The sequence below is a fragment of the Macrotis lagotis genome, chromosome 2 (assembly GCF_037893015.1).
Source record: "Macrotis lagotis isolate mMagLag1 chromosome 2, bilby.v1.9.chrom.fasta, whole genome shotgun sequence".
Lineage (NCBI taxonomy): Eukaryota > Metazoa > Chordata > Mammalia > Peramelemorphia > Peramelidae > Macrotis > Macrotis lagotis.
In genome coordinates, this window is record NC_133659.1 from 165,532,114 (window position 1) to 165,559,064 (window position 26,951).

The following is a 26,951-nucleotide window of genomic DNA, read 5'->3' on the forward strand; positions in this document are numbered from 1 at the left end:
CGCGGAGCTTTCCCGGCTGTCCGCGGGTCCGTCCGTGCGAGCCCTCCGAGAAGGCGACCCGCCGCGCCCGCACCGTGGGCGGCTCCCGAGGGCACCGAGAGCCCGCAGCGGCCCCGCGCCTCCCCGGGACTCCCAGGCCGGCAGGCGCGCGGCGGCGAGGACGCCCGGGACCGCGGCAGGAGCAGCCCGCCCGGCCCCGCCGCGGGGACCCCCGCCCTCCGGAGCCCCCGAGCTGCCCCCGCCCCGGGACCCGCCTCGCCCCGGGGAATGTGCGTGTCGCCGGCGCCGGGCGTCTCTCGGTGTCCGGGCTTCGCCTCCGCGCTCGCCGGCTCGGGCTCCGGAGGAGCCACGACGACGCTCCCGGGCCGGGCGCCCTTCATGGCGGCCAAGTGGTTCAAGGAGTTACCGCTGACGCTGAAGACGGTGTCGGAGCGGGCGAAGCCCGGGGGCGGCGGCGGCGGCGGCGGCGCGGGGGGCGGGGGCGGCCTGGCCGGCAAACTCCGCAAGAACTCGGAGGCCGGCGGCCCCGGGGCGCCCCCGCCGTCCGGCAAGAGCCGCAAGAACTCGGCCGCCGAGCTGGGCTGCAGGGCCGCCGGCCCCGCCAAGGACGGCCGGCCGGCCCGCGACGGCATCCAAGGGATGCTCCAGGCGGCCGCGGCCAAGAGCCGCAAGAACTCCCGCGCCGCCGCCGCCGCCGCCGCCGAGGAGGAGCCGCCGCCCCGCGGCTCGGCCCGGAGCAGCGGCTGCAGCACCTACATCAGCCGCCTCATCAAGGTGGACGCCCAGGAGAAGAACGGCAAAAGCTACCCCGGCTCCAGCGCCAGCTCCAGCTCCTGCTCCAGCGCCTCCTCCTCCCCCTCCTCCCTGGGACCCGACCTGGACAAGGGCAAGGGGGGCACGGTACGGAGCCGGGAAATGCCGGTGGGGAGGAGCCCCCTTTCCGCGCCCTTTCCCGGCGCCCCACTCCCCCCTGGCCAGCCCTTCCTGCGCTTCACCGAGACCTTTCCATCACGCTTTTCTGCATCGAGCCAGTCCTTCTCCCGAGCTTGCCCCAACCCTTCCTACCGTCAAATCTATCTGCTCTCCTTCTCCCCGGCAGACCAACCTGTTCACCCCATCAAGCCATCCTTTCCCCCCCAATAAACCAACCTTTCCTTCCATCAAAGCAACCCTTCCTCTCATCTAACCAACCTTTCCCCCATTCAGTCATCCTTATCCAGTCAAACCAACCTTCACCTCTCCATCAAATCTATTTTTTCCCCTCATCAAGCCAACCCTTCCTTCCATTAAGCAATCTTCCCCCCACCCCCCGCCCATCAAATCAACCTTCTCTTCTCCCTTCCCCACCAATTCAACAATCTCACCACCCAATCCCCATTCAATCCTGATTTGGATGATGGTAGAAGCCATTCCTTCTGTCTTCTTGTTCCCCCACAACCTCATACATCTTCCTCTTTTAGGTGGTTGAACTCTTTACTTGAAAAAAAAATCAAGCCTTCATTGTAGTCATGGAAAAGTAAAAGTTGGATGCTTTTAAGAGAAGTTTGGATCATGGGTGACACTATCTTATTCTTAGAGTTCTGGTGCTTCACTTTGCCATGTAGTATTATCATTTTCAAAGCTCTGTGTAACTGAGTTTGTCATTTTGCCAGGTTATTGTTTTGCCTGTTGAAGGGTACTGCATTCATTTTTGTGATTTTGTTGATTATTGATAAAATTAATTTACAACCTACCCAGCTCTCTTTGCTAGTAAAGGAATCCCCTCTCTTCTCTGTAGCTAATGTTTGAAAAGGGGCATCAATCATGGATTTAGAGCCAAAAGGAAGTTATTAAGTCCAAATCTATCCTCTTCATTTTACAGATGAGGAAACTGAGGTTCAGAGTAGTTCACCTCCCTAAGAAGAGCCTGAGACAGGATTCAAACCATGGTCTTCCAGCACTGCTGTCCACTACACCAGACTGCTTTTAGGTCCTCTCAGTTTTCAGAACATTTCTTAAGGAAGTTAAGATTGGGAAGAGCTAAGATATTTGATGGTCCTTGTTATTTCATCCCAGGCTCTGGATTCTGTCCAGGATTAAAGAACAGTGAAAGTGAGCGATAAAATATTTAGAATATTGTGTTAACAAACAATGTTGCATTTTCCTTTTATTGGGTACATTGACTTTATAAGGGGAAGAAATTCCTGGGTTGGATGGGAGTAAATTTTTAACACCCCCAGTTAACAGCTCTTTGGATGATGGTCAGAACCTATAACATGAGGGGGGTGTGTGTGTGTGTGTGTGTATACACACAGCTTGTTTATTCTTGTCTTATTTAATCCTTATATTGTTTAGAGTTTCACATGAATATGGTTTGTGCTTCTAACTAAAATGTAAGATCTTTGAGGACTGGGACTACCTAGCACATCTACATGTGTAATTTAATTGGCTGTTGATAAAGATTTGTTGAATGAAGGAAGTAAGATGACTGACAGTTTCAATCTTCACATATAGCTGCTGGGTATCTGCTCATTCACTTATGTCTCTGACTTCTTAAACAGCCTCCTCTGAATCCTTTTAGAGGCCTTGCTCAGTTCCCCTTCTTGTCTTCCCTCTTTTCATCCAGAGGGGGTAAGAGCTCATCTTCAATGCTCTCTGTCCTCTCCCTCTGCTCCTCAAAGTCCTACACTGTGCATTGTGACATATACACCTAAAATCCATCTTTCTTCCAATCTGGTCTCCCTTCTCTGAACTCATCCTTCCAGTAGAGCCACACAATGCCATCTAATACTAAGTTCTGCCCCTTTGACTATATTTTTAAGTGCCTTGACAGCAGAGGTCATGTCTTATATGTTTCCTTGCAACTCCCTACCAGGGCAGGATCCTAGGAGACATTCAGTAAGTATTAGTTTTTGATAGACTGTGGTTGGAAGCTCAGTTAATTAAGGAGTATTGGGGTTAATAATCATGCGGATGCACTGTCAAGGTTTTTGTTGTTTGGTTTTTGCTTTGGGGGTTTTTTTGGTGTGTTATTTCTATTCCAAGACCATGCACTTTGTGTAGCAAATGCTTTCTTGGGGTTGGAGACTGCATGCAAGAGTGGATAGAGTCACGCAATCCACCATCAGTCAACTGGCATTTATTATATGTTCACTTGTACTTTGGGTGATGGTGAGACTGTCTGGAAGTCTTCACACATAGCCAAGCATACCCACTACACCTGTAATCATTTGTCTGTTGATGGGGATTCCAAAGTCCTGTGACAAGCATTACTTAGGGGTTTTAGAATCCTTAACTCTTCTTGTTACAGGTGATCATTTTAGAAGACTATGCTGATCCCTATGATGCCAAACGTACAAAGGGTCAAAGGGATGCAGAAAGAGTCGGGGAGAATGATGGCTACATGGAACCATATGATGCACAGCAGATGATAACAGGTTTGTGAAAAATTGCTGGTTAAATATGGATATAAGCCTGCTACTTTATCCATTTCACTCAAGTAAAAAGCCAGTTGGTGTTTGGATAGAGAGCCTGACTCAGAGTCAAGAATCTTGAGGCTGGGTGATACTGAGCAAGTTAAGCTCCCTAGGAGCAGTAGCAGCTCTGATACTAGGTTGTTAGGATGGCTGCCCAATCTGCACTACTCCAGGGAGGCTCCTCAGAAGGAGGTGCCAGTGTCATCATGAACCACAAAAAAAAAAAAAAAGTACATTTTTACAAATATGCCTTTTTCAAGTTCTTTTAGAGGAGGTATTGGGGAAGAAATGAAGTGATTTTACCAAATCCATAATAGATAGAAAGAGGACCGGGGCTTTTTTGGGAAGACCTCCACTTTGATATAGTTCTAGATGGTTAGTTTTTCCTAGCATCAAGTCTGAATTTTCCTCTTTTATAGCTCTGTCCATAATCCATAGTTCTTCCCTCTGGGATTCAGTAGAGAGAGGGCCCTCTTTCACATGACAGCCTTTACCATACTTAAAGATTGCGATCATGTTTCACTCCCCACCACTTTCAAGTCTTCTCAAGGCTAAAACATCCCCAGTTCTTTAAATAGATCCTCATGTGAAATGATTTCACCATCCCAGCTTATCCTTCCCTGGATGCTCTCCAACTTTTTAGAGTTCTCCTTAACAACATGGCACACAGAACTGACCCCCAAACTCCAAATACTGTTTTCAGATTGACCCATGAAAGCAAGGACGTGGTGAATACTTTTTTATGCTCCTAAAACATTTAAAATAGCTAAATAAAAGAATAGGAAATTTTGGGATGAAAAGATAGCATGATCCAGCTGACTTCAGTGTTCCAGATATAAATCACCTTTAAATTTAGATGCTATTTTTTAAATAGTTTACATCAGCCGTGGTCAACCAGGACAGAGTCAAGTCAACAAAAAGTATTTATTAAGTTGCTGTGTGCCTGTACTGCTGAGCAATGCGGATGCACAAAAAGGCAAAAGATAGATCCTGCCTTCAAGGAGCTCACAGTCTAATGGGAAAAACAGCATGCAAACAATTGTATACAAACCAGATCTGTCCAGGATTGGTGGAAATGATCATCACAGAGGGAAGACAAATTATAGGGCACTCGTGACCTCCCTAGTCCTGCACATTGCTTCTTTTACTTGTTTCAAGTTTCTGTAGGATCACGTAATTCCCAGAGTTCAATGTATTTTCTGATGTCATTCAATCTATTTCAACTCAGTCCCTTCTGACCTCTAGGCAAGATTATTACTTTTATGAAAACAAGTACAGAAGGGAATCCTCCCCGATAAGGTTACTATATGTATTTCCTGAATTCTTTATTTCCCTAAGCTAAGTTGTTGGATATCAATGAGAGTCACAAGTGTTCATTAAGGAAATAATACATTGTTTTAAAGAATAACCTGAAACCATGTTGACACAATATGATCTGTTATTATGCTGAAAAATACACTTCCTCAAACTGTCTAATTTGACAGAGTTTGAAATGATTGTATCTTAAATAAATGTAATGGATATCACTTAAATTCATTTTTTCATAATCTTAATTTAAAGATGATTTATTCCTAAAGAGTTATGAAGTCAGCGGAATCATGCTATCATTTAATACCAAGGTTTCCTATTTTAATTACATTTATTTTATCTCTTTATGATTTGAAGTTATTCATGTGTCCTTAGTTTAGTGCTTTCATACAGCAAATGAAAAAACAAATTTCTCCCTTCAGTTAATTTTATCCACTAACTTTTATTTAAACTTTGTGACTTAAGATATAGATATCTCATATATGAGTGATGACTCAAGGGAGTTTTTGGTTGGTTTTTTTTCCCCCCTTGAGTGTCATGAGTTTCATGCCTGAGAAAGGAATAATTGGTCACACATTAAAGTCTTTGTTTCTACTGTTTTTAAAACAAATTGAAAAGCTGTCAAACTACAGGAACATAAGCAGAGTCTCAGAATAGTGAAACACAAGGATAACTTCAGCACTCTGATACAGGCAGGGCAGGCTTCAGAAATGAAAATGAACTAGAACAGGAAAGCAGTGCTTCTGTTTCCTGCTGCTCTGCGGGAGGGAGATAAGGAACTGGATTCAGGGAGGGTGTAGCCTGGCCAGGCTTTGACCCTAAGGGTCACTGGACTGTGACCCCTGGTGAAACCCTTGAATGAAAGGAAGTGAAAAATGAACTGAGTCACAGTAAAAAGTTTAAAAAAAATAGGTGGTTGAAGGAGAGGAATAAAAAGGATAAATTAAAACAATTAAAAGGGATGTAAAATTTCAAAAAAGGAGTTTCCCCCAAGATTCTATGCTGAATTCCTGTTCGGAGCTTCCGTTCTCCTTTTGTTTTCATATTTTTGCTCTCTTCCTCTTTAGATGAAATAAATCATTTTGTCTCTAGGGTTTCTTTTAAGTGGTTGCGAAAAATACAACCATGTAGTTGATTTGTATTTTTCTTATGAATGTTGTATTCTTAATGTTGTGGGCTTACAAAGGAAGTTACAGATCAATTGATCCTGCCAAAAGAAAAATGTATCTGTGAAATTTGTTGTTTAAATAAAACAATCAGTAGTTTTCCTCCTTTCCTGTAGGGTAAAATGTAAACTGGTTTACCTGGCTCAGGGCCTTCCATAACTGACTTCCATCCACCCTTCTAATTCATGTTTTATAATTCTATTCTTCACCTACCTCATTTTCAGGGAAATTGGACTATGGTTCATTTCCTGCCTCCGTGTTTAGAATGGACTATGTCCACACCTTTCTTCCTTAAATTAAAAGTCCCTCTTCTTCAAGACCCAATTCAGATGTCCTCTCCTACCAGAAAGAAGCCTTCCTTGTATACCTCCTTCACTTTCTCCTCCCCAGATGAAAGCAATCTTTCTCCTCACATTTCTTCCATGCACTTGGAATGAACCCTTCCTTTAAATTTATCATATTCTTTCTTATAATATTTATGTGCACATCTTATTTTCCCTGTTAGTATGTAAGCTTAAAGCTAGGGATGTTTGGGAGCAGCAGGGTAGGGTAGAATTTTTATTTCTAATTTCTTCTAAGTAGTCTGAATTTTACTTAAAATTTAAAACTTCGATTACCTCATTTTCAGCAATCTATAATAAAACAACAGTCTATATACTTTACTTTTAAACACATTGGTCCCTAGTAATTGAGTTTTAGTTGCCTCCCTCGATAGCTAATATATCCCCTTCCCTGTCAGCATAGTGTAAAGGTCTTGACTTAGCCTAGCCATAGGGCTCCCCAGCTGGACAGAATAACAGGAAGTGAGTGAAGTGAACAGAAGCTGGAAATAAATGATTTGTTTCTGGTTTTTTTTCCTTTTTGTTATTGTTCTGCTTAGTTATGGTTTAAAGTACTATAAAGTTATTTAAATATGTTAAAAAGCCACCATTTCTTTATAAAGCAGCACAGTTCATGATGGGGAATACTATCCTATTGAGTTTTTTCTGAGTTGCTTTCAGTTTCTTCTTGATCTATAAAGTTGAGTATAAACTTGCCTTTTGAAAGAACTATGAAAGATCTTTCCTTTTATATTTACAACATGAGGAGATTGGACTAGAACTGTGATCCTTTAGTCTTTCTTTTTCCCTGTAACAACCTCATATGGTAAGAAAGAAATTGAGGCATAGGAATGAAAGGCAGGAGGAGATATTTCTTGACCAGGGCCAAGTAGTTACTTAATAACAAAATTGAGACTAAAAACCCAGATCCTCCTGGAATTTTTAATATTTTTTTTCTGTTCAATTATTCCAGTTGTTTTCAACACATTGTAACCTTTTTTGGAGTTTTCTTGGCAAAGGTTCCTGAAACAGTTTGCCATTTCTTTTTCCAGCTTATTTTACAGATGAGGAAACTGAGGCAAACAGGGTTAAGTGAGTTTCACAGGATCACACAGCTGGTAACTATCTAAGGTTTTGAACTTTGGTTTTCCTGACTCCAGACCTGGCATTCCAACCTCTTTGCCATCTAGCTGTCCCCCCACCCCAATAAGTACTTCTTTAAAAGAGGTTATAAATAGGGGAGTAGTAACATAAACCACCCCCCCAATAAGTACTTCTTTAAAAGAGGTTATAAATAGGGGAGTAGTAACATAAACCATTTTCCTTAGCAGAACATATGAGGTAAAAATTGTGAGAATTTAGCATTGGTTTGTTGTTAGTCTACAGCTGTCAGATTAGTATCAGAGATCCTTAAAAGAAACCTTAAAGGTCCCTTCCAATATGACGATTTCTCAGAGCATCCAAAGTTATTCTTTGGTTTTATCTTTTAGTTTAAACACATTCAGACCAATTATATATGTACAACTTTTAACCAGATTGCTTGCCACCGTTGTGGGGGGGGGGAAGGAGGGGTGGTAGAAAAATTGTGAAACTTCTAAACTTGCAAATGGATGAATACTATCTTTGCATGCAATTGGAAAAAATAAAATAATAAACACATTCAGATTTTTTAAATGTTCTCGTCCTTAAAAAATTTGGATATTTAACCATGGTCACAAATAGGGAGAAAATTACAAATATGGGAGGGGGAGGGAGACAGTCATGGTTTTTTAGATTTTTCACTATTTCCCTTGTAAACATTTTTTTTTGGCAAGGCAGTGGGGTTAAGTGGCTTTCCCAAGGTCACACAGCTAGGTTATTATTAAGTGTCCACCTAGCTGCCCCTCCTTGTAAACTTTAAATTTGGGGTTTACAACTCAGTATTCTGATTTTTGTTCTACATATAAGGATAAACTTAGACCTTTCTGTCTGGAAAGAAAATTCTTATGTGGTTTGAATACTTGTAAAATTTTGTTCCAAATCTGAAAGTGTGCCCCTATGTTTTTGAATAGAACTGGTATACAAAATAATTAGCTCATGGAGATAATGGAGCCTTTTGACTTCTCCCTACCCTCACTGTACAATACCATATTACACTTGAAAGCTTGATTTTTTTAACTGGTGGAAGATGGCTTAAAGTATCATGTTCTGAAATTCTTCAACTTCAGTTTTTATATAGAGAGAATTTGAATTAAACTTTTAAATTCATGTTAAAAAGGGCCCAATTTATCAAAGAATCTTTAATTATTAAAGATCTTTGTATTAGAGAAGTTATAGACTAAAATTAAATTATTTAAGTTGGGGGGGGGAGTAGTTCTCCGTGTTCTTCCAGTTGTCAAAACTGCAAATATGTATGGCATACAGTCCACAGGTCTAGAATTAGTTATTGAAAAGGAAAATTTTTTTAACACATTTCATATCTTGCTCCATCCAGCAGCACATTTTAATTGTTACAAGGTCAGCTCTTGGTTTCAGCCCTTTGCTACAAATGACTGTTTATCTGCAGTTAGTTAACTGCTTTCTGTTGTCTACTGTGGTAAATGGCTTGTATCGGACAGCCTGGGTGTAGCTTCCTTTCTCCATTTCCTCCTTCTCAGTCTTGTTTCCTCTCCAAGCCAGCTCTGCACGTCAGGGACTATTCTCCCTACAGGAAGGATCCGTTTGCAACCATGTGATTGTTTCTGTTACTATGGCGCCTCAGGTTCAGGACAGCCAGGTGCTGGAATGAACTCTGAAGTCATTGAGCTTGAGGGGGTGGAGGGACCTCATGTATAAATCTTGCTTTTTTCCTAATTAAACATTGTTTAGAGACCTAATAATACTTTGCATATCTTTTACCCAATCCAAGGACTTTCAAAGGAAGGAGTGCTTTTCTTTCCCTTCCTTTTGTGTATGAGTTGGACAAGAGGGCCACTGAGGTTCCTTCCAGCTTTCAACTTCTATGATTCAAACATCAGACAAAGCCCACAGCTCATTTATTTCCACTCCTCTCTCCCAGGACTCTGTAGACATTCTAAAAAAGTAGAAAGGCATCCAACAGAGATACTTAGGCTATATCGTCCAGGGGCACTTAAAAGACCATCATCAATTCTGCAGTGTTTTATAAGTAGGAAAGGTTGAATATTGTGATAAAATTTTTCCATGTAAAGCAATTTCTGCTTATTCTTATCTCCCTAAATTTATTTCTCCTGACCATAAATATAGACAAATCTTTTTTCCTCTTAGTTCAGTAGAGACAGTGTTGAAATAAAACAAGAGTAGAGAATATAATGTATCTGGACATTGAGAATGAATTAAATATGTACTCTATTAACCTATCATGCCCTTTTTTCTTGTGTTCATTATTGTTTTCATTTCTTATTTGTAGTTCCTTTAGAAAAAAATTACTATTTTGTTTTTAAAAGAAGTGTTTTTGTTTTTTTCCTAAACCCTGAACAGAACAGATTAAGAAGGTGCCAGCTCTGGAGTCCAAGAATAGCCAGGGCAGAGAGTGTGTGAGCCCCAAAAGAGACATTGGTCCCATAATCATTGTAAACAGATTCTAGCTTTAATTTTCTGTTCCCCCCAAGTTCGAGTCATTTCCCCCCCTCCTTTAATCTGGTTTTATTGTTCTTCAGTTCTTTCCCAGACTGCAGCAGTGTTAGTGGCTCTAAAATTTAAATAATCAGTCTTCTTCCCAGATCATCCTATCATCATCATTTTTTACAAAATACTTTACAAAAGACTTTGCTCCCTCTGGTTATTCTCCATGATTAGAAGACATTGGTTCTAGCCCACGGGAACGAATTCCTCCTGCTGTTTGCAGTTTTCTACACACTGGCTCTTTTACATCTGGCTTGTCTCATTTTGTTCTCTAACATGGAGCAGACAGTTTAAGGCTAAACTGGAGCCGGATCAGACTGCATGGTTAGAGTAGGTATGTGGCAGTGTGCCCTGGAGCTGCTGCTTCATTTGGCTACATTGCTTCACACTGGGCCTTCCTTTGGGATCTGTAGATTTCTGTGATCTTTTCTAGATTTAATGCCTAATGTTTATATGTCATAGGATTTATATGGCAAATAGAGGAAGGAAGGAATAGACACTTTCCCTGTCTTGCTTCCATGGTAGCTATCACTATTTAGTGCTACTGGCGGAGAATCAGAATTTTTGAAACATAACTCCAAACTTGCATGCCAGCCTTCACTGGGTGGATAAGACAGAAAAGTGGGTAGATACTTAAGTTTCACGGATATTATAATAGCATGCCCCCTTCTAGGGAACTGTGGTCCTACATACATATTTTCATTAATCTCTCTACTCATATATATGTGTACACCTTTCAGAGATAAGGCGAAGAGGTTCTAAAGACCCCTTGGTGAAGGCTATTCAACTGCTAGACAACCCCTGCGAGTTGGGGGAAAATGGCATTAAATCAGAGACTTTGGCTAAAAGACGGAGTTCCAAAGACCTTCTGGGAAAGCCCCCACAACTGTATGATACTCCTTATGAACCTGGAGAAGGAGGACCCAAACCAGATGTACAGATGGGCAATGTACAAGAAAGAAAGATGCGTTCCCCAGACAGCAGGCTTCCTGAAAATGATGAGCGACCAGCAGCAGAGTATGAACAGCCATGGGAATGGAAAAAAGAACAGATAGTGAAAGCATTGTCAGGTAAGAGGAAATCACTGAAACAGCTGCTACCATTTCACCCAAAATACACATTGCAAAAACGTTTGGTCTTGTTTTTTAATTAAATACTTTAGTCAACAAACTTTTATGAAATACCTACTACTTGCCAGCCAGTGTTAGACACCAGTGAAGTAAAGAGCAGCCCTATCCTCAAGGAGCTTCCTGCTGAGAAAATAGCATGTGTGCAAGGAATATGTAATGCAACATAAATCCAAAGAAATAAAAGGGAATTTAGGGGAAGGAACAACAGAAGCAAAGGGGGGAGGTGGGAACAGGTTTTCTGTAGAAGTTGGACCATGAACCAAGCTTTGAAGGGAGATGAGGATTCTATAAGATAAAGGTGAGGAGAGATTACATGGAGACAGGAGATGGACTGTTGAATGTAGGGAACAACAAGTTAGTTGGGAATATTGAATGGGTGAAGGAGAATCTATAGCAGTAGACTGAGACAGATTGTGAAGAACTTTAAAAGACAAAGGAGTTTTTAATTTATTATAGAGGTGAGAAGTCACTAAAGCTTCTTAAGTAGAGGAGTGATGTGGTCCACTCTGTTTTAGGAATATCAGTTTGGTGGCAGTGCAGAGGATGATTTTGAGAGGGAAGAGACTAGAGGCAGGAAGTCCAGAGGCAGTTAAGAGGATGGGCTGAAGTGGGGTGGTGGCCATATAAGAGGAAAGAAGGGATGGATGTCAGATCTGTTGTGGAGATAGAATCAACAATTCTTTACAACTGATCAGATGGGAAGAATAAAGAACAAAGAATAACTCTGGGGTAGTAAACCTGGTTTACTGGAAGAATAGTATGGCCCTCAGTAAAAATAAGAAAGTTAAAATGGATTTGGGAAAAACATTATTTCTATTTTGGATACATTATTTGAGATAATGGACATTGGGTTAATAAGGTCTAACTGGAGAGACTCAGGATGAAGATCCAGATGTGGGGAGTCAGCTTTTTAGAGATGGTAGTTGAACTCTTGGCAGCAGATGAGATTCCTCAGAATGTGAAGAGAAAAGGACCTAACACAGCTTGTGTGGTCAAGGGGAAAAGTTGCTCTTCAGTCAGTTTGTTACTTCATTGTAATGACTCTTCTTGAATTATAGAATGAAGAAGTAAGATTTTGGTGGTTTTTCCTTAGTTGTTTAGGGAAATGTTCTCAAGTTGTGCTCTTATAGATTTGTTTGGGTTTGCATATTCTTATTCTTTAAGTGATATCTTATTAGATGTTTAGAATCATTCAAAAGAACTATTAAAATATTGTCTTGAGTCTGCCTTTGATGTTAAACCTATAATTTATGTAGAAGATTGCTTGGATGATATAGAATCATAGCTCTAAAGTTGGAATGGATCTTGGAAGCAATTTAATCAACTTTTTTATTTTATAGATGAGGAAAATGGTGCTTGTTTGGGATTTTTGTATGTGTTTTTTTCAAATCCATGAATCTGTTAATAACTGTTTTATAAAATAGTATTCTTTGCAATATTGAATAAAATGGAATACACACAAAATAGTCATTTAAGGACTAAGTGATCATTGTATTGCTTTAATATTTTAAAGGAATTGATATTAAACTGACTTTATATATTTGTGTACATACAGCCATCCCTCAATATTCTAAGGGTTAGAGGGCACAGGATCCTCACACAAATGTGAAAAAAACCTGAATAACCTGGGACCCCATCCAGAACCTTTATTTTTAATAACTATGATCATAATTATTTGATCCAAGTAAAGCCAAGTAAAACACATTTTAAAAAAACACTCATAAAAAATTGCAGTTTCTAAATAGGAGAGAGTACTATTTCATAAACTATGCAGTCTTTACAGCTACCCTTGTAGTGAGCAAGATGCAGTGATCATTGAGGGTGAAAATCACGTGACTGAGTCTTGCTGGTAGAGGAAGACAAACAGGAGGGATTCCCCAAGAGAGTACATAGCCTGTAATTCTTAGCACACTGAAAGTTTTAACAAAATTTAACTTTTATTACAAATTCATATATGCATACTTATGGTAGTAAATTAAAAAATAGGTTATTAACATAGTTTTTATGACTTTGTCACTTGGTAATTTTTTTTAGTTTTCTTTACACATGGGCATTGTCTGCTATTTTCCCCAAGGACAGCACAAATCTCAAAAAATTCCCATTTAATATGCAAACCCACAAATTATCAAAACTGTGAATGGGAAGCCTGCAAATGTTGAGGGATGACTGCAAATACATATCTTTGTGTAAATTGATAAGAGTATCATATTAGTGTCAGAAATAAAAACCTTCTAGTGCCTAATCGTGGTTTCCTTTTATTTTTTGCTAGATCCATTTGAATGCCTTCATTATGATTAAGGTACAGTCTAGATTTATTAAAGTCTAGATGATGTATTTAATCCATTTCATCTTTCTGATGGATAGCTACTTGGTATTATAAGATCATAGATCTGGTAGCTTCATGATTATCTAGACCCATTCCTTCATTTTTTTTTTTTTTTTTTGGCCAAAGAGGCTGAGACTTAAAGAATCTAAGTGACCTGCCCAAGACCTAGGTGTCAGAAATGGGACTTGAGTCCAGGCCCTTTAACTCTTGAGCCAGATGTTTGTGTATTATACCTGCACAGAAGCTTAAAATTGGTCAGTCTAGGATTATTAAACACCTTTGAGGGGCCCGAGTAGCTTGGTAACTCAATGGATAGAGGACTGGACCCAGAGTCAGGAAGATCTAAGTTCAAATCCCACCTCAGACACTTACTAGTGTGACCTTGAGCAAGCCACTTAACCTCATTTGCCTCAGTTTCCTTATTTGTAAAATGAGTTGGAAAAAGAAATGGCAAATCATTTCAGTATCTTTGCCAAGAAAACCCTCAAAGAGATCCCAAAGAGTCAGACAGCTGAAATGACTAAACGATAACAAAATTAGGTGTCTGGTATATCTTTAAATATGCTTCAAATTTATCCAGACATAATACCAAAGCATATACGACATCAAAGAAAAAAATTGCTGCATTCAATATTTTAAAAATATGTATGCTATCTTCATTTATTCCTGTTATCTTCCATTGCTAGGAATTTTTAATAAAAAAAATAACCAAAACTTCAGAAAGCATTATTTTTAGTGGATGTATGCTTTGCTAGAATAATCCTTTTGAATCTGAAAAGTGTAAAAGTAGGACTTTCTGAATAGATGTGGTAAAAGATAGAAGAGTTTGGTCACAATTAATATTCTAAAACTTCCTTCTAGTGGTAGATGGCTTGCTGGAAAGTGGCATTGTGTGGGAAAATGCTAGAAATATAATGAAATGTCAGAAGTTTCAGGGCACTCAGATACACGAACATATTTTCCTGCTCTCTGCACTTTTTGTCAAAGGAAAAAAAAATACTTCTTTCCTGACCTGAGTCAGGATAAGCATTTTTTTCTTTGAAGCCTTACCTAGACCACTGCACTGACAAGTCTGATATTAAATGGAGCCTTCCTTCCAGTCCAGTTTGAGGGATCGGAGAGACCTTCCATCAAGGAAGAAACAGTGCGACATCACCACAGGCAGAAGAGCTGGACACAGAAGATCCTGAAACCAGCCCTCTCTGATCATGGTGAAGGGGAGAGAGTGGACCCAGCTATTAGTCTGGAAAAGCAGCCGTAAGTCTACCCTTTCTTTGATTGCCTCCAGGACTGATGCAGAATATTTATAGGATCATAGATATAGAACTGGAAGGACCTCTGGAACCATCTTATCCAATACTTTCATTTTATAGATGAGGAAACTGAGGCCCATAGAGCTTAAGCCTTACCCATGGGCACACAGGCTTCAAGGGCTGGACTGTGGACCTGGGTCTGCCAAGACCAAGGCCAGCATTCCTTCTACTCTATCAGGCCCTCTCCTCCAGAAATAAAAATCTTGGAGACAATTGATGATTCCATTATCAAGATAGATGCTGGACTTTTGATTTCATTGATATGGGGAACTTCTTTTTACCAAGGTCAGCTCATACTCTGCAATGTATCTCTAGTTGTCCTGACCCAGGCTGATGACTTTGCATAGCTCTCCCTCACTTAAATCCAGTTCACTTGCAAGTCAAGACATCAACCTCCTGATATCACTGGTAACATGTAGAGATTGACCATGACTACCATGAATTTTCTGTATTAAGGTAGGGGTACACAGATTTTGTTCATTTAACTTGAACCTTGAACAGACTACACAGATTGAAAACTGTATTTTTCAAAAGTTCTGTTCTGGGGTGGCTAGGTGGCGCAGTAGATAAAGCACTGGCCCTGGAGTCAGGAGTACCTGGGTTCAAATCCAGTCTCAAACACTTAATAATTACCTAGCTGTGTGGCCTTGGGCAAGCCACTTAACCCTATTTGCCTTGCAAAAACCTAACAAAAAAAAAAAAAGTTCTGTTCTTATAGATTTTGTGATGCAGAATTATCCTAATTGCTTTTTGATGTAACTTAAAATAAGAAATAGGATCTAGTATAAATCACTATAGGCCCCTAATACATTACTTCAACAGAAGTGAATTTTGCAGTCTCCAGACTTTTGAGTTTTAACACAACTCTTTCTCCATCCTTACTTTAGTTGGTATCATGGAGCCATTGCCCGGGCAGAGGCAGAGAATCGGCTCCAACCCTGTAAAGAAGCCAGTTACCTGGTGCGCAACAGTGAGTCTGGGAACAGTCGATACTCTATTGCACTAAAGTAAGTACCTCAGTGCCCCCTCATCAGACTGCTAAAGAGAATGAGAACAAGGCCAAAGAAGGTCCCAGATGGAATAAGGTTCAAGAGAAGCATTTCTTTTGGAAAGAGGTCGTAGAATCCTAACTTGGAGCTTTCACCTTCACAATGAAGGAACTCTGAGGTTAAGGTACTTGCCCAGAGACACTGAGGGAGTTGATGTCAGAGGCAGGGTTTTAACCTGGGTCTTTTAACTCTTCAAATCCTGAATAAATTTTTCCCCCCTGACACATTGGGACTAAATCATGACTGATTTAACAAACTCTTAGGACCATATACTGGATAAAGGAGAAAGTGGGACTTAACCAGAAAAAAAATAAGAGTACAGGTCCATTAAAATGGTCACAATATACTATTTAAAGTCATAGAGTGGTTTGATATAGAATGGTTAAAGATTGCCTTGCAATGTCAAGTTACTGTCCATGAGACAATGTTAGATAGGCTATTGGTTTCTCTGAGGAGAGAATTAGCTTGTTTACTTTCTCTTGATCAGTTAAGAATGGTTTATGAATGTATTTTTGATAATTGTGTCCCCATTTCCATCTGTGTAATATTATTTTTGAAATAATTTTTTAAATGTTATTATTACCTCTCATTTTTATGTCTGTCTTTTCTGGATATAATGTCTTTTTTTTTCTCCAGCCCCCTAAATTGATCCATTCCTTGTTACTAAAAATAAACAAGACAAAAATATAGTGAGCATATGGGACAAATATGCAGCCCTCTGTCTCTGTAGCTTCTTGTGTCTCTTTGCTGAGTTGCGAGAAGGGAGGGATGTTTCTGGGACCATTCTTAATAGTTCCTTAGGAGGCCAGTCTTTGAATGTTCACATCTTGTGTTGTAGTTCTTGTGTGGTTTGCTTACTTTATTCATACACATTTTCCCATCATTTCTCTAAATTCCATCTTCATAACTAATGGCTCAAGACTAATCCATTGATTAGTTAGGGTTTTTCAGACCAGCCTGCCTCTCTCTCTGTTGGGGATGATGACTGAATAAAAATGCACTCTCATTTGTAATAAAGATCCATTGTGTCCTCTTGCACTCTGGAGGACTTTGCCTCCCTGCATTTTTTACTCTGAGCTTTGAGAATGCTGCCCTGGTTGGCACAGGACTGACAGGAGCTGTGCTGCGAGTGCCTTACAATGGAGAGGAGAGGAGAAGATGGCCAGCCTCTCACTTGCTGCCACTGCCCCTAACTGTACACAAAGACGTGTTTATGCCTCAGCCCCATGGAGTCTGGGTGTTCCCCGGCAGTCGTTTCTCCAAGGCTAGTTCAATGGCGCTATATTGGAGGATCATTGTCGGGAGTACTAACTGCATTTCCTTCCTGAGGAAGCGGAGCCCCTGTAGCTGAAACAATCAGGCTACAGGGGGGAAAAGGGGCCGGTTGTCTAAGCAATATTGCTCATAAAACTGAAATGGCCAACAAATATACAATGCCAGGAATAGCCCTGCTCTGCTCCTGAAACGGGTGCTTTCTGGATTAGTTTGAGCTTTCTTTGCCAACTTGCATTGTCTGAGCCAACAAGCTGTATCTGAACAAAACAAACTTACTTAAAACAAGGAATGGCCTTTCCAGACATGGAAAAAAATTTGGATTCATACTTTATATTTTTGTTATTGTTGAAGGAAATGGGGTAGACTTTTTTTTTTTATCCTGAGCTTAGTGCTTTAACCTGGTGCTTTAAACAGTCTGGTAAGATAAATGATGGGATGGGATTGTTAGCTTTTTTAAAGGCTTTAATCAGGTTAGCACCTATAATATTTTTTATTCTGAGGATACAGCTCTTAATGATGAAACAAATTTAGGAGGGGGTTGGGAACTTTGCTTGAGTGTTGAATGTCGAGAGCATTTCTGTTTATGATAGAACAATGGAGGGAAGACCAGGAGAGCCTGTTAGACTGCCAAGTCCCTGGCCAGTGTGGTCTCTTCCCGGTAAGATTTCTCTCAGTCTCACTCATTCATGTCTCCTCCTCCGACTTGTGTCTTGTTACAGGACCAGTCAAGGATGTGTTCACATTATCGTGGCCCAGACAAAAGATAACAAGTATACCCTAGATCAAACAAGTGCTGTGTTTGACAGCATCCCAGAGGTGGTGCATTACTATTCCAATGAAAAGTTACCTTTCAAGGGAGCAGAACACATGACCCTCCTCTACCCTGTACACAGCAGGCTACACTGACTCCACCAGTGAATGCCTGGAGCACCTTGGGTCCCCAAAGACAGCAACACAAACTTGGCCCTGAGCTGGGCTGGACGTTTTAATTATTGGTGTCTACTTTCTGGAATTTTCAAGGGAGTGAAAGTCTTCATTTTTTAAAATAATAAATTATTTGACCCAAATTCAGTTCTCAGCACTTGCTTTCTTCTTCACTGAAGAGGAGAATGGAGAAATGACAGTAATTTCTCTGCCATTGCCAAAGTGTCTATACTAAGTAACACTTGCCCAGAAAGTATAAGCAAAGACTCCAGCACAAAGCAAAAAAGCGACATCTGCCCAGTTTTGATCACAGATGAAGAAAGGCACTCCTCACCAACCCAGTCTGTCTAAAACATCACTGTGCTGTAGCTTTTCTGCCTTTGGGGAGGAACCAGACAGAAAGGCAGGCACACATCACCTGGGATAGAACTTTGAGATGGAGAAACCATGAAAAATGGGGATTGGCCAGGAATCCTGGAAGAGGAGACCTCAGGAAGTTTTCTGATAGGCTGTAGTTCAAGAAGAGCTCCAAACTTGAAGTTTTGACTATCAGTTTCTTTGGTGATTAGGATCCCATCCCCCTCTACCTTTACTAATGGAGTATTTGCTAGAGAATGTATTTTCAAATCTGGCATCTATCACATATGTGTATAACTGAGAATAGAGGTGGGGATCACTACAGGTCTTAATTGATATTATAATTAAACATTGTTGACATTATTCTGAAACAGTTGAATAAAAATAATCACCAAAGGGCTTGTTATTGAAGAAAAAAATCCAAAAAAATATAACTAATCAAATACTATTTTAAAAATGGATAACTTGTGAGTCTTTGCTTCATTGGGGAAAAACCTGTTGCTATGGGATCTTTGTGACTTGGGACAACTTGACTAGATTTGTTTTATAAAAGTAGTGCTTTGGGATTTAAATGGTATAAGCTAAATTGCTTTGGGGTTTTTTTCTTTTAAAGAGTTTGCCACTCTGTGTCTATCAGACTCAATTATAATCTTGGATGTATGTGTGTTTTTAACCTCATAACAGGTTTTCTATAAATTTTATTTCTCATTCTCTTAAATAAGGCTTTTGTGTTATCTTTATAATAAGCCATAAACTTATATTGCCAATTTATTTACTGTGAGAAAAACATGGGATAACACACTTACTGTGAGAAGAATAATATTATGGTAAGAGACTCTATAATTAAAGCTGAGCAGCTGTTTCTGTATTCTGGGGTTTACAGTTTATTCCTAAAAATGGCCTATGTGCCTGCAAAAAAGATCCAATGAAAATTTAATTTTTATAGTGTGGGGATTTTTTTGTCTGTTTTAAAGGCCAGAAAAATATTAATTTGTATACATTCTGAGGGAAGAAGATCTCTGCAGCCACAAATGATCATTTTTCTATTGTTACATTTCACTTCATATATAAATTTTGGTCAAAGGGGCTTCTGTATATGTATACTCTTGGTTTTTAAAATTCTGAAGGAATTTTTTGATAATACTTGTTTATGTTGGTAATCTTTTAACTTTTTTTCTTTAAGCATAGTTTAGAACCTTTAAAACTGAGTTCATTTTTAAGCTCTACCCAGGTCACAATTACATTTTGTTTCATTTTATCTATAGCTATACCATAAATGGGACCTAATGAAATGTCATAATTTTAACCAATGTAAAACATTTACAAAAGTTAACCTTGTGCACTAAATGACTTAAAAAGTTGGCACTACCAGCTGTTATGATGAATACTGAAATAACATTTTAAGGTGTAAATTATAAATAAATCAGGTATTTAACTAAAAACCCTTATTTCCCAACACTGTACTTTTCCTGGACTTTTATTCATTGTGTTGTCATTCAGTCGTTTCAGTCATGTCCACCTCTAGGATTCCATTTGGTCTTTTCTTGACAAAGATACTAAGTTGTTGCCAGTTCATCATGATGCCTATGTAATTCACTATATTTGTTTACAAAAAAAAAAAAAGGAAAAATGATTTAAGTTCTTCTAAAAAGTGACTTTTTTTTTAAATCTCCAGTGACTGATGAGAGAGAAATCTATGGAAGATGGTGACAAACCAGAAAGTAGAGTAAATTGGGAGATAGGAGTTAAGCTGTTCTTTAGATTGTGACAAAAGCCTGAGAATTCACAGCTGGGGTGGTGACACAAAGTACCATATGTTCTAAAAACAATTAGGCACAGTAGGGTGTCACCTAATGGCTTCCTTGTTAAGCTGCCTGGGCTAGCTGATCTAAAACTGTAAAAAAGCTAGGTATTTATTGTGATCTGGGAATGTTGGTGGGTTAGATCAGTTTGTCTCAAGTACAAGCATCTTCTAGTTTTATTCATGTGAATTAAATTATTTCCAGTAGAGGAAACAATTTGGGGTGTAATGAAGAGAGAGTATAGTCATTTAGAACAACCAACATTCATAGTATTTTAGGGAAAACCCAGACTCACTTTCTGAAGGATCTGAAACTCAGAGACAGTGACTTGTCAAAGATCATACCTGTAGTTGGTAGAACAATTACAACTAAAATCCCAGAATTGGAACAAAAACTGGATTTAGCTGACATCTCTGCATTTCCTTGCACCCTAGTTTCTCTAGGATTTGACTACAATATCCACTAATTGTGTTTTATGTCTCTTCTTCCTCACTTATTTCTTTTTGTGTATTTCCCAGGCTAATGAGTTTTGAAGGTCACCTAACTAGTTCTTTCCCCATCTTTCCCATTGCTTCCCTCATTCCAGTTGAAAAAGTTATATTGGAATACTTGGGTTGATCATTTTAAAAGGATGAATTTCTAAGAAACCTAAAATAGTTAACTAATAGGGAATCATGGAGAATTTTAATGAGTGAACAATAAAAACAAGATATGGTTGTGTCTTCTCTCCAAGAGTATCTGCCCTTATCCTCTCTTACCCCCTTTTCCCTAATAATTCTAAAAAAAATTATTTCTTAAGCTTTCTGAAAAAGAATATTTTTTCCTAACTGCTCAAATTCTGCTTTTGCAAGCAGCAGTTTATTTAACTGTCTCTGGGTGAGGATAGGAGAGAAAGGCATACAGTCTTTCAAGTGTCTCCAAATGATTTTTAACAGGGAGTTAAATTTCTGGTTTTATTTAAGAGAGAGAGTGTGTCTCATTTGAAAATTGAGAGTTTTGTTAAGTTTTAGAGTTTCTGAAGATTAATGAAAAGGTTGTAAAGTTAGATCTTTTTCCATTTGTTTCGGATGATATTTTTTAATGCATTCATTAGCTACCCTTTAAATACAGGTTCCTTTAAGTGCTTTTCTTCTTTCTCCCCTCCTGCCCCTCATTCTAATTAAGAATGTTTTTTAGTTTCTACTTCTTCCCACCATCCACAAGGTACTTTTGGCCTTTGACTAAATTTCAGACACTGTTATTCCCCTGTTCCACATCTTGTTGTTTAATTTACCTTATGATTTCCTGTAGCTACAGTGATCATATGCTCCAGATTTCCTGAAACTGTTCCAATTTTAAGGGGGGGGGGGGGGAGTATACTTTTAAAGAGACTTTGCAAAAGTCATATCCTTTGTCAGATCCTGTCTCAATTATTGGTTGGGAAAATGTGATCATCAGTGTTTTAATATCACGATATCTCAGGGACCATATTCCTAGATTATTACAAAACATTATCCTAGTTGTTAGAGGTTCAGTTGTCAGGCCCTCACCAATACATGAAATCACTGAATCCATTGGCTAATTTTAAAAATCTGGCCTGCAATTTTCTTTGGAACCTCTAACATTATAAAAGGAAAGAGTTGAGCTAATACTACCATCTCATGGAAATGAACCTAAACTGCAGTGGGAAAACTGTGTGTTGGCCTAATTCTTATGGTAGACTGTCTGAACAAAGTGCTATTCAGAAGAGATAATATTAATCCCTTTCATTGTTTCCTAATGAATTACTGAAACCCTCTCAATGGGAGAAAGACTTGACATGGTGCTGATTACTGTAGCCACCTTGAAATACCCTTCCCTCTAAAAGGAGATTTGCATTCTAATAAACCTCTTTCCATTTTGATGAGGATTCCAGGGATACTATAGTGCTCATCATTGTTTAGGATTGTATAGCTTGTTTTTTGTAGTTCTATTTTAAATGAAAGTGCTGGTGATTATCAGATAATTGGGGCAAATGTCTAATTTTGCCAGAATTCTTAATTGTTCAGCTGTTTTTGAAAGGGGAATTTTGACATTTTAAAATCTCAGTTCACATATATATATATATATGTGTATATATATATATATATGTATGTATGTATGTATGTTTAGCTTACATTTTTTGAAGAATGTATTTTAACCAACTGCCTATCTTATTAAGTATTTATAATACAGAAATATTTTGTACAATTTCTGAATGTATTGTGCTAGCCAACATGGCTACACATTCCCCTGAATGCTGTTTACCCTGAAATATAACTTAAATAAATGTCATGTCAAGAAAACCATAATCTTTGCCTTATTTCATTCAATTAATTTTAAAAAATTAGTTTTTATTGACCTTTTTGTTTTTTAGTTATGATTTTCTCCAGTGTCCTTCCCCTTCTTTCTAAGAAAAAAGGAAAAAAAATGAAATGGAAAATTTTGGGACAAATGCTTTCGTTTGTGTAGATTTTTCCCTACTACTCTATTAAATACATTCATTTTTGATTCCACAATAATATTCCATTATATTCTTGACCCATTATTTGTTTAGCCATTCCCCTAATAAGGGAATCTTATCTCTCTCAAACCCCCCCCCCCCATTCTTTGCTTCACAAAAAAGTGCTGTCATAAATATTTTGCTGTATATGGGGATTTTCTTGTCAAAAAAGCCCAGTATTGAATTAAAAGGTACTTTATTTTCATATTTCTAAATTGCTTTCCAAAATAGTTGTACTGATTCACAGCTCTACCAACAATGAATCAGTGTACTTATCTTCCTACAACCCTTCCAATATTAGCTATTGCCATTTTTTAGGGTCATCTTTAACAATTGCAGTGTGTGATATAAAAGCACAGGGTGGTTCTGATGTGTATTTCTCATACTATTTGTTATTTGGAGCATTCTTTCATGTGGTTATTAATGCTTTGCAATTCTTCTTTTGAAAACTATTCCTATCCTTTGCCCACTTAATTATTGGTCAGTGTAATAGCTATGGCTTATTTCATTTATTTAAATTTAATAGGTTAGTATCTCTATGTGATTTGAAATAGTCCAAAACTTAAAAGGCAAAGAGGACAGCTGCATCAGGGAAAGCCAAAAATTATGTTACAGTGAAACAAATTGTCTCTGGTATCCGACAACTCTGGGTTCAAATCTCACCTCTTATGCTACTTTTCTGATATTGGGCCAGTCTTCCCTGGACTCAATTTCTTCCCTTATAAAATTAGGCTGAATTAAATTGCCTCTGATGTCCTTTAAAACTCCAGAGAAATAATTCTGTGTTCACATTTCCTGTGAAAAGTATATGTAAAGTTGTCAAACATGTGACCTGGGCAACTTGGTCTCTTTTATTCTTTCAAACTTCTTTAATTTCTTAAACCTCCTTCCTTTTACTATATCTCTTCAGAAAAATGGAGCTAGATTTACATGGCATAATAATTCAAGTACTTTAAAGTTCACTCTAATTTGCATATATTAAGGAATAATTTTTTTTGTGGAGTAGAAATAAGTTTGGCTTTTAGCCATTCTTTTCAATAAATTCAGTCCAAATAAGGTTCTACTTAATATGAATAACTTTGGCCACAAGGGGGTATGAGAGTGCAGTTTTATTTTTCTTATTATTTGGCAAAAGAGTAAGACTTTAAGAAAATATTCCAGGGCAGAATTTTTTAGGCTTCAAATTGTTTTCAAGCAGACAAAGGGATCTGGAGTATTTCTAACATCTGCTGAATGCTAGATAGGTTCACAGCTCCATAAAAAAGCTGCCTATCCTGTTCCCTTTGGCATCTGGCATGTACTAGTCTTCAATGGATGCTAATAGCTAATTTAGTCAACTGGATAAGAAGAAAATCAAATTATGCTTCACTTAGGCACATGGTATATAGTAGGCACCTGATTTTTAAAAATCAAACATAAAAACCTTTCTCAATCAGTTTTGTTGTATTGACACAGATAAAGTCATAACATTTTTTTTTATCTCAGTTTGTAGAATTGAAATATGCAGGAGAGCCATAATTTTTCAAAGTTCACACTTGGTAGCAGTCTTGGAATTAAGTTTTTACCCTTCACTCCCATTTCTGTATCATTGAAAAATAGCACGTGACTAATTCCAGGCCTTTTCTACCTGTTATCGATAATTTCTCTCTGCCTACATCAAATTTTAAAAACATGCTACGTGGCAGTAAAAATATAGTAAGGTAAAGGCTGGAGCAAAAATACATTGTTTCAGCTGAAGTTAAAGTAGGGGGTTAGCAATCCTGATCATACAAAGCAAAATCAAAATAGATCTCATTAAAAGAGATTAGGAAAGAAACTACATCTTACTTAAAGTCTCCATATACAATGAAGTAATATCAGTATTAAATATATATGTATCCAGTAGTATAGCATTCAAATTCTTAGAAGAAAAGTTAATTGAGTCACAGGAAGAAACAGCAAAACTATACTAGTAGAGAGGACTTCAATCTCCAGAATTAGGTCTAGTCACAAAATAAAAAAGAAATTATGGAAGTGAACAGAATCTTAGAAAAGTTAGATATGATAAAACTCTGGAGAAAATTGAATGGGGCTAGAAAGGAATATACCTTTTCTCAGTGGTATATGGCACCTACACAAAAATTGACCATGTATTATATATTAAGGCATAAAAAACTAATAATTAAAAAATGGTATAGGGATAGATTTTAACTTTTTAAAAGCAAATTATGTTGATCCAGACATCCTGAAAAGCAATTTGCAATCATACTTTTGTTTTTTTGAAAGGCAAATGGGGTTAAGTGAATTGCCCAAGGTCACATAGCTAGGTAATTTGTGTTTGGGGTCGGATTTGAATTCAGGACCTCCTGAATCCAGGGCCAGTGCACCACCTAGCCACACCTGCAATCATAGTTAAAGGGGAAAAAAAATGACCATACTCATTTCCCTAGAAATACCCCTCCTTTACCTGGAACTTGAAATAAAAGCACTAATTTCCTCAGTGATAGCAGACCCCCCTCCCCCCTCACTGAAATTCTTCAAGTGGAGACTAGGTAAACCTTAGTCAGCATGCTGTACTGAAGAGTCTGGGAATGGCCTCTGGGGTCCCTTCCATCTCTCAGATTTCTTGTGATTTGGTGATGGGAGATGCCTACGCATTTACACGAATATAATGGAATATTCCTGTGCCATAAGAAACAAACCAAAAATACAAAGAATTCAGAGAAACCCAGCAAGACATGAACTGATGCGGAGTCAGGAAGACAGAATACAACTTGGTTGTCACAAGGGAAACCTAGGGTATCAAAAAATACATAAATTTGAAACTTAACCTAAGCTCAGCACCAGTGAAGATTTGAGAAAATCTCCATTCCAGAGGTAGGATGATATAGAGTGCTGCATATGCTGTCAGTAAGTTGTTTTGTTGGGGGGGGTTTTAGGTTTTTTGCAAGGCAAATGGGGTTAAAGTGGCTTGCCCAAGGCCACACAGCTAGGTAATTATTAAGTGTCTGAGACCGGATTTGAACCCAGATACTCCTGACTCCAGGGCAGGTGCTTTATCCACTGTGCCACCTAGCCACCCCTGTTTGTTGCTTTTTTTTTAAATTTAAGTCAGTGGGGTTAAGTGACTTGCCCAAGATCACACCGCTAGGTGTCTGAGGCAAGTTGTTTGGTTTTTCAAAGCTGTTTTTTTTTCTTTTTTAAAGCTTTGTTGCAATAAAAAGCTTATTTTGGGTTTGGAAATACGGAGACAGATTTAAGAAATGAATTGATATAAAACCAAAGGCAACAATAATACAAACAAAAAAACCCTTAAAATCAAATAATACTACCCAAACTCTGTATATGAAGTAGAATTGCTCATTTGTACTAATTGGGGAAAATGTAATATATTTACACTTTTGTCTAGTCCTTTGAAACATATAGTCTTCATGAGACTCTTGGATGGTAAATGATTTTATTATCCCTTTTGATCCTTATACCAGCCCTGGGAAGTAGATGCTATTATCCTTATTTTACAGTTGTGGGCCATATACAGCTAGATGGCACCAGAGTGCATAGAGTGCCAGCCTGGAGTCAGTAAGATGAGTTCAAATTGACCTGGGACACTTAATAACTGTGTGACCCTGAGCAAGTCACAACCCTTTCTGCTTCAGCTTTCTCATCTATAAAAATGAGCTGGAGAAAGAAATGGCAAACCACTCCAGTATCTTTGCCAAGAAAACCCCCAAATGGGATTGTGTGAATAAAAATCCACTTAAAATACTGAGCAAAAAGAAAAAAAAGTTTATTTACTTTTATCAAGAGAATGGTGCACTCCAAGTCTCACAAAGGTAGTGAAGATCAAGGAGCTGCCCCAAATTGACAGTCAAGCAAGATTACATGATCTAACTCCATCCCCTCCTCCTCCCCATTGTCCCTCTCTGTCTAGTCATTTGTTAGTCTTCAGAGTTACATTCTACTCGCAAAAATCTAACCCAGCAACGAAGAAAAGGTTTTCATAAAATATTACCACACCATCCAGATGGTGAGAATAACCTTCAGGAGTATAACTATCTTTTTGAAGTAATGTCTAAGTCTAGCAAAAATAGGTTTATCATATAGTTGTGAACTTGTCTTGGAATGCAAGGTCTTTCTAGGAACAGTCTAATATTCTCCCAGTTAGCAAGAATATCCTTATCAAGAAAATAGGTAGCATTACAGGTTTCATTTGGAATGCAAGGTCTTCTAAGAATAATGGTTTGTTTTTCTTAATATTTCTTAATCCTGAGAGGACTTCACTAGGAATATTATTAACCCTAAGGAGGTTTTATTGGGAATATTCCACTCAAGGTTGTGAAGAGTCAGACAGAAAAACAACTGAACAACAACAATGCACAATATTAATATTTGTTGAATTGAACTGCACTGTATGATCTTAGCCCAG

The 26,951-nt window shown here is 38.6% G+C and overlaps 1 protein-coding gene across 1 annotated transcript; it reads left to right on the forward strand.

Annotated features, from left to right (window-relative positions):
• On the forward strand, nt 1-24,722 carry SHE (Src homology 2 domain containing E). Its single transcript, XM_074223385.1, has 6 exons — nt 1-900; nt 3,290-3,416; nt 10,611-10,940; nt 14,427-14,583; nt 15,527-15,646; nt 17,683-24,722. The coding sequence occupies exons 1-6, from the start codon at nt 268-270 to the stop codon at nt 17,867-17,869; spliced, it is 1,554 nt and encodes a 517-aa protein (XP_074079486.1). The 5' UTR covers nt 1-267; the 3' UTR covers nt 17,870-24,722.
• Nucleotides 24,723-26,951: the final 2,229 nt, after the last annotated feature.

Coding starts and splice junctions, on each gene's coding strand:
- SHE (XM_074223385.1), top strand. CDS start 268: ATGTGCGTGTCGCCGGCGCCGGGCGTCTCTCGGTGTCCGGGCTTCGCC. Junction 901..3,289: donor ACAAGGGCAAGGGGGGCACG/GTACGGAGCCGG, acceptor TTCTTGTTACAG/GTGATCATTTTAGAAGACTA. Junction 3,417..10,610: donor TGCACAGCAGATGATAACAG/GTTTGTGAAAAA, acceptor TACACCTTTCAG/AGATAAGGCGAAGAGGTTCT.